The following is a 7,527-nucleotide window of genomic DNA, read 5'->3' on the forward strand; positions in this document are numbered from 1 at the left end:
CCCGCCGCCTCCCCCGCCGCCGCCACCGCCTCCACCGGAGCCTCCGCCCGCGCCGCCGCCGCCCGAGCCTCCGCCCCGATGCACCGCGGACACCGCCGCCGCCGCCGCCGCCGCCGCTGCCGCCGCCGCCGCCGCCGCCGGGGAGAGGTTGGAGCTGCTCTGGGGCTCGGCGCTGGGGGACACCAGCCCCGGGGGCGTGGACGACTCGTAGCCGGAGCTGGCGGCAGGGGAGGACTCGGAGCCCTGCGGGGAGGACTCATGGACCTTCAAGACAAAAGCCGGGAGGGGAGACCAAAGGGGACTGGGTGTGAGTGCAGCTGCTGTGGGGCCGGGCCCCCGGGAGGAGCACCCCCAGAAATGCCCCCTCGCGGCCCCAGGGAACCCTCGCCTTCCCGGGCCGGCCACCTCGCCCTCCTCCCGGCCTCCCCGGTGGTACCTTCATGTGTTTCCGCAGCGAGCTGGGGTGCGTGTAGGACTTGTCGCACATCTTGCACAGATAGGGCTTATCGGAGGTGTGGACGTGCATGTGCTTCTTTCTGTCGCTGCTGTTGGCGAAGCGCCGGTCGCAGCCCTCGAACTCACACTGGAAAGGCTTCTCCCCTGTGGACACGAACATGGGCGCTTGCTGCCGACGCCCAGAGCCCCCCGGGACCCGCACCCACCCCGGAGGGGGCCAGGCCTCCGGGAGGAGGAAAGAGGGGCGATAAGGGCCTGGCTTCCTTGAACAAGGCGGATCCCTTCTGTGGCAGAACCAAGACGAAATTAACTGCCTTGCCACCTGACAGTCGTGCTCGTTAATTTCGTATTTTACTTTTCTTCCAGGCTGACCCGCATTTCCTCAAATTTATGACGAATGTGGGGTAGCACCCCACTCCTGCCTGCCTTTCTATAGTGCTTCTTGGATTCGCAGCTTCTAACGAGTTGGTCTCACCCTGGAGAAGCTGTTATTATGACAAAATATTTGGGGCATTATCAGAATCACACAGGCTGCTGGGCTGCGGTCGGTTTCTCTCTGGGGCCAGTAGGCAATTACGTTTGGAGTTGTTGTGTGTTGTTTGGGGACTGTGCTGTGGATAGTGACTTAGCCAGTATTTTTCGTCCAAAATTCTGCAAATTGATAATCCTAGGCTCACTTCCAGTCTTTTCAAAGAGAAGTTGGGAAAGAGATAAATATCAGAGGTAAGGCAGCACCTGGCGATTGCAGAGAGGCACAGGCTGGGCAGTGGGTGTGGGGGGATCAGCAAAGGCTTTCAGAATCTCCCTGTTTAATTTTCTGGCGGTCCCTGCATCCTGTTGCCAGAATTCCAAATGCTTGGAGTCATTTAGAGGTGTGAGAACTCAAACATTGTTCCACTTGGAAAGGGGACCATTTAACGTTAAATTCCATTAGCACCTAAATTGTTTTTTAAAGACATCCGCTCAGACGCAGGACTCGAAAGCGAGCATTTCATGCAAATAGATTTCTCAAATTTTAAACCTTGTTAAAAGCTTGTCTCGCACCTCGGCTCCCTCCCTTCCCGGAAGAGAACAATAGGCCGCTGGCGCATCCCCACTTCGGAGTAAATATTGACGGGGGAAGTTGCTAAAACATTTGGCTTTCTTTTAGGAAATCGTCTGGCACGATTTCGGCTGGGACCTGGTCATAGATGAATAATCTATGAGGCGAGAGGCGCGTTCTTTCTCGGCTCTCTCTTCTCACGCGATTGCCCCGCGGGGCCTCGCTGCCCCGGGCTCTTGCTGACCCGGTTGTCGGTCCAAGTTTGGAATCGCAAACCCTCTGGTGCCCATTAGAGAATTTCACAAACTGCTGCGAACCCACCGTAAAGCCCCGCGACCCACCTCGAGACGGGCTTTAAAAACGAGAAACGCTTTACAGCTTCGGCTCACACCAGACTCATTTTTAATGGGAAACAGTCCGGGTAAGGACGTTTGGACCCCGAGTAAAAGAAGTGGGAAAACACACAAGCCACTCAAACGCACACACCCGGAGCAGAAAAGCACATTCAGACAAGCTGGCAGAATCCTCTCTAGGCTCGATTCCCGGGCACCAAGTTGGAGAGCAGTTTTATTTTGTGCGTTCTATTTAGTACGGAAATTATTAACCGGGGCTGAGCAGACCAAGCAACTGCCATCACCCAAAGCATACCTTTGACGTTACCGTGATCATTTAAAACTCAATTTCCGCACATGGAAAAACCCAACCCAATAATATTCTTTCATGCTCCAACAAAAGCAAGCTGCTGGCTCTCTCGCACACACAACAACATCTCCCATCCCAGGGCAGGGGCTGGCGGTCGGCGCGTTTCTCCCAGCCAACCAACCACGGCCTCTCTTCCCCTCTACGCCCCGTCCCTGTCCCGACCCGCGGTTACCTGTGTGGGTCCTTTTGTGGATCTTGAGGTTCTCGGAGCGCGCGAAGACCTTGCCGCAGCCCGGGAAGGGGCAGGGGAAGGGCTTCTCGCCGGTGTGTACGCGGATGTGGTTGACCAGTTTGTATTTGGCCTTGAAGGGCTTGCCCTCGCGCGGACACTCTTCCCAGAAGCAGACGTGGTTGCTCTGCTCCGGGCCGCCGACGTGCTCCACGGAGACGTGGGTCACCAGCTCGTGCATGGTGCTGAAAGTTTTGTTGCAGCTCTTCTTGGGGTTGCTCAGCTGCTCCGGGTCGATCCACTTGCAGATGAGCTCCTGCTTGATGCACTGCTGCCGCATGTAGCGGAAAAAGGCACCAGGGTGGTGGTGGTGGTGATGATGGTGGGCGGCGGCCGCTGCCATGTTCATACCCATGTTCATATTCATGGGGCCGTATTGGTTGTGGAGCTGCGCCGCCGAGTAGGGGTCGGTCCGCGGGCTGGCCACCTGGCGGTACTGATCCGAGCGCCCGAACACCTCGCCGGGCAGCCCGAGGCGCATCTGCCCGTTGAGCACATTCTGCGAGCCGTGCGGCCCGTGCTGCTCCGGGAGGCCAGGAAAGAGGAGGTGGCCCTGTGCGTCCGAGTGTGCGTGGTGCAGGCCACCAGCTCCCGGCCCGAAAAGCCCATGCTGCCCGCCGCCCGGCGCCGAGTCGCCGAAGCCGCGGCTGCGAAACAGGAAGTCCCGGGTGGAGTTGAAGGGCGGCCCAGAGTAGGAGCCGACATGCGCGGCATGGGGCCCGAGCGCGGCGGCGGCCGCGGCGGCCGCGGCGGAGCCGGGGTAGGCGCCGGGGCCCTGCGACGTGAACGCCGAGCTCTGGCCGGGGGACAACTCGTGCGCGCCCGGGTTGAGCTTGAAGGCGCCCATGTGCGCGGCCGCCGAGTCCACGAAGCCGTTCTGCGCCGCCGCCAGGCTCAGTTCGCGGTCCTGCATCTCCGCGGCCGCCGCCGCCGCCGCGGCGGCCGAGTGGTGATGGTGGCGCGCGAAGCTGCCCACCCCGATGGCCGGGAACTGCGGCCCCGCGTCCAGGAGCATGGCCAGCGCGTCTGCCCTCCCCGCCGACCCCGGCGAGCCCCGCGCCTCGTCGGCTCCAACTCCCGCACCGCGCGCGGTACGTTCAGCGGCCGCCCGGCTCCGAGCGCAGGCGGCGGAGGTGGTGGCGGCTTCAGGCCCGGGAGCCGCGCTCCTGCGCCCGCCGCCTCCGCCGCCGCCTGGATCTGCCTCGGGCGGCCAGGCGCGGAGCGAAAGCGCGGAGAGGAAGAGGAGGAGGCGGCGGCGGAGGAGGCGCGGGAGGAGGAGGAGGAGGTGGTGGAGAAGAGTCCAAAGCCAGGCGGAGAACCAAAGTGTATTAAAGGAGCTGCGGCGGGGGCGGGCAGGGCAGGGGAGGCGGGCGGGAGGAGGGAGCGGGAGGAGGTGTGGGGAACTGAGCGGAGAGGGGGGTCGACGGGGGTCGAGCGCAGCGGCCCCCACCCCTGCGCGCACTCGCGCGCGCACGCACTCGCTCGCACGCCCGGCGGCCCCGGGGCCCGGCAGCGCCAAGCCGCGCCTGCAGAATGAAATCACAGCAGCCGCGGGGCCAAGGTGCCGGACCGCGGCGGCCGTGCACGGACTAAGCAGGCTGGCGAGGCGAGGTCCGAGGCGACCTCCGCGCTCGGCGCCCCGGCCCGGCGCGCCCGCGGCTCCACCTGACCGCGGCGGGGGAGCTGGGGCGGCGGACGGAGGCCGGGCGCCCTCTCCGCGGCGCGCTCTGTCGGCTGCTCCCTCCCCCGCGGCCCTAGCCGCGCCGCCCTGCGCGCGGCGGTATTGTTCGGCTTCGCGGCCGCGGTATTTAGCCCTCCTCGTCCTCCGTGCTTGGCATTGGCTGCGCCTCGTGTAGTAAACTGGCAGCGGCTACGAATTCCCCCAGATGAAGGAAGCTGCCGCGCCGCTCCCTCTTTCTTTAAGTTGTGCGGGAGGAGGAGGAGGCGGGGGAGGAGGGGGAGGGGGCTGTGGGAGGGGAGAAGGCAAGCGGGGGGGGGGGCGGGAGGAGGGGAGGCTGGGCTGGAAAACAATAACAACAATAAAAAAGTGTTCTCTAGCTCGCTCCCTCCCTCTCGCCGGTCGGCCCGGGACACTGGATCCGGAGCGGGCGGCCGCACCCGCGAGGACCCAGCGGAGTGCGCAGCCCGAGCAAACGCGAAGAGGCCGAAGTAGGTTTCCCGCTTTCGGCTGCGGTGGACTCCGTTCGCCACCGCCTCCGCCTCTGTTTATTTCAGTGGGCGCCAAAGCCGCAGCCTTTTATTTTTTATTTTTTGTCCCCTCCTTTTCCTCTCCCCTCCCCCCTCGGCCCCGCGCCTCCCGCCCAGGTCTCCCTCCTTCCCTCGGGCTTCAGGCCGGGCCTCCCGCTCACACCGCCCCTTTAACGGCGGCTCCCGCCCCGCCCGCCCTCCCGGCGCCACCATTGGCCGCTGAGGCCCCGTCAATCCGGCGCCCCCGCCCCGCGACCGGTCCGCCCCTCCTCCCCAGCGCCCCTCCTCCCCAGCGCCCCTCCAGCTCCCCGCCTCCCCGACTGCTGCTGTTGGTGGCAGCCCGCCGGGTCTGCCAGCCTCCCGCTCTTCGCCCGCGCTCCTGGCCCTGCGGCTCCTCGTCCGGCCGGCCGCGGCGCTCCCCGGAGCCAGGCGGCCCGCATCGCGCGGGGCTGGGCCGCGGGGTCACAGCGCCCTTGGCTGGGCCCGAAAGGGACGCCACCCTGCTCTCGCGCCCTTCTGTAGAGGCCACCGATTCCCCGGGGACCCGAACCGCTCCTGGCGGGCACCCGTGGTTGCCCGAGAGCCTGGCTAGCAACCAGGCCGCGGGGCGGGAGGTTCTGCGTGCCGGGACGCTGCAGACCCGGGCCTCCCCCTTCCACCGCCCCTGGAGGGCGCCGCGGGGAGCGGCCCGGGGGCCGGTCTCCTGGCCGGTTGGCACGCTCCTTGTCCGCGCCCATCCCCCCAACACACACTTTGTCAACTTGTTCTGTGGTGTTGAAAACACAGGTGCGGGATGGAGGGCCTAGAGAAAGCCAGGCGTGCCCCTTCCTCCCACCCTCCGGACACTCACCCAGACGCCGCCCCCTCCCCGGCCGCGGCCCCCAGCCGGAGCTCAGCGCGCTCCGCTCCCCCCGCCGCTCGCGTCCTCCTGTGATTACGGCTGTAAACACTGGGCAGCGGCCCCCGCGAGGGAGGTGGTTGTTTGGAAGTGGTTTAAAGATGGTGTCACCCTCGGGGTCGATGCCCAGAAGCCCGGGCCTCTGCCACGGTAGGGTGGGAGGTGTGGGGATGCCCTAGGCGCGCGGCCAGGCAAGGCTCAGGCTGCAGTTTGGCCGAGGGTCAGGCTCAGAGCCTCCAGAGAAGAAATCTCCAGACCGGTAGGCTTAAACCTTCTAGAAGACATGTATCAAGCCTTCTCCAGGAGCGGGGACCACCCCTTCGAGGCGGTGGCGGGCCCGAGGCTGCTCCCCGTGCTGCGCGGGGACTGCCTCGCGGCCCCGGGGCTCCGGTCAACCCCCAGGCCCCCGGTTGGCCGCTGCGGACATTTCCTGTCCTGCCGCTGAAAGCTGGCGCCCCGGAGGTAACCGGAGAGGGACCGGCGGGCCCGGAGGCTGCGGAGGTGTGAATGGAAAGCCTGAGGCCAGCGCCTTCGCCTAGCTAGAGTGGGGAACTGCTTTTTTATTTATTTTTTCCTTTAAACAAATCTCTGGGAGTTGAAATAAAATTCAAGTAAGAGAAAATAATCCACACGCATTTCAAAATTTCATGTTGAAATGCAATCAACAAAAACGCGGGGAGACAACTCTAGCCGGCGATCGCTGGCTGAACTGGGCTCTCCCGCGCCGGCACAGGCAGCCTCTCCCGGCCGGAGCGGGTCTCTCTCTGAAGGTCGGACCGGCCGCAGCCCCTCGCATAAGGGGCCCTATGCCCTCCCGCTGTCCCCCTTCCCTTTCTGGAGGGGGGTGGGAGAGAAGGAAGGAGGCCGGGGCATTTTGTCTGAAAGCCAGGGAGTTTGCCTGAAAGCTGGGGATTCTCGACTTCTCTGAAGGGAGGAAATGTTCCTCTTCTCCACACACCTCTCTCTATGTCGGGGGGAGGGGGAGGCAAATGCCAAACTGCCCTCCTAAGCGGAGAGGGACCTGAGAGACAGAGACGGAGACGGACTCCAGGCAGGAAGGCTGCCCTGCTACAGTGAATCTATAAAATTGCCCGGTGCACAGCCTTTCACACTTGCTTATTTTATTCATCAATATGTACGGCGGGGGAATTGGAAAAGCTTACTCCAAAAGTGTTTCCAAAAGAAAATATTCTCTTAGAGACTGGTCGTGAGAATAGCGATCCTGCACATCTCCAAACCTCACTTCCCTTCCTTCTCCCAAGCCATCAGACTTCTTCAAGTCCTCCTGCCTCCGCACTTTCTCGCCCCCGCTGCGCGCCTCTGCCCCTCTCCTCTCCGCCCCATTCTCTCCTTTCGCTTCCATTCCTCTTTGCAGCGCCCATTTCGGGCCGGCGCCGCTGGGCGCTCGCTGGCCCTGGGTCCGGGGGCCGCGCGGCCGGGTGGTGGGGCGGAAAGCTAATTCCCGCCGGAGACCCTGCGGGCTGGGCCCTCCTGGCTATTCTTTCCGGGCTCCAGTTCTCCTCCCTCTGCACGACACGGAGGAGCTGAGCCAAGTTCAAAGTCACGTCGCCGTCCCCTCTTAGAAGCGCTTTATTTCTCTACAAACTGCAAAACCCCTTTGCCTCAAGACACAGTTTTGTTTTGTTCTGTTTTTTTAAAAGGAAGGAAAGGGGAGAGAGAGAAAGAAAGCAAGAGAGAGAGAGAGAGAAAAAAAAAAAAACCTGCAAAGGCTTTCAGAGTCATTGCCTCAAAAGTACATTTGCGCTCCTTGGCCGAAGGAAAAAAAGCGGCGAAGCTGAGTTCCGCGCCCTGTGAGTGAATTCAGTTTTTCAACAGGTTTCTAGAACGGCCCGCCGTGTCGGGGTCAGATCCTCGGGACCCACAACTGTCCCCATCGGGCAAACATGTACCCTCTTTGTAAGTTTTCCAAAATTGTTCTTTGGAGATCTCACAGAGCCTGCGCCGGGCTAGGCCAGCGAGACTCCAGGCTTT

The 7,527-nt window shown here is 63.2% G+C and overlaps 1 protein-coding gene across 2 annotated transcripts in view; it reads right to left on the reverse strand.

The window, feature by feature from the left end:
• Window positions 1-3,727, reverse strand: part of ZIC2 (Zic family zinc finger 2) — a 5,338-nt gene extending 1,611 nt beyond the window's left edge. The window contains exons 1-3 of one of the 2 annotated variants that reach the window (XM_027115898.1): window positions 2,373-3,727; window positions 437-600; window positions 48-264 (exon numbers count right to left, since the gene is read on the reverse strand). In XM_027115898.1, coding sequence (XP_026971699.1) covers window positions 48-264; window positions 437-600; window positions 2,373-3,444 — 1,453 coding nt within the window. In that variant the 5' untranslated portion in view covers window positions 3,445-3,727. Of the gene's footprint in view, window positions 1-47; window positions 302-436; window positions 601-2,372 lie in introns of those variants that run through there. The other variant, XM_027115897.1, reaches the window with a different exon arrangement.
• Between the last annotated feature and the right edge of the window lie 3,800 nt (window positions 3,728-7,527).

This window comes from Aethalodelphis obliquidens, unplaced genomic scaffold (assembly GCF_003676395.1).
Source record: "Aethalodelphis obliquidens isolate GAN/ISIS:26980383/991018 unplaced genomic scaffold, ASM367639v1 scaffold15, whole genome shotgun sequence".
Classification (NCBI taxonomy): domain Eukaryota; kingdom Metazoa; phylum Chordata; class Mammalia; order Artiodactyla; family Delphinidae; genus Aethalodelphis; species Aethalodelphis obliquidens.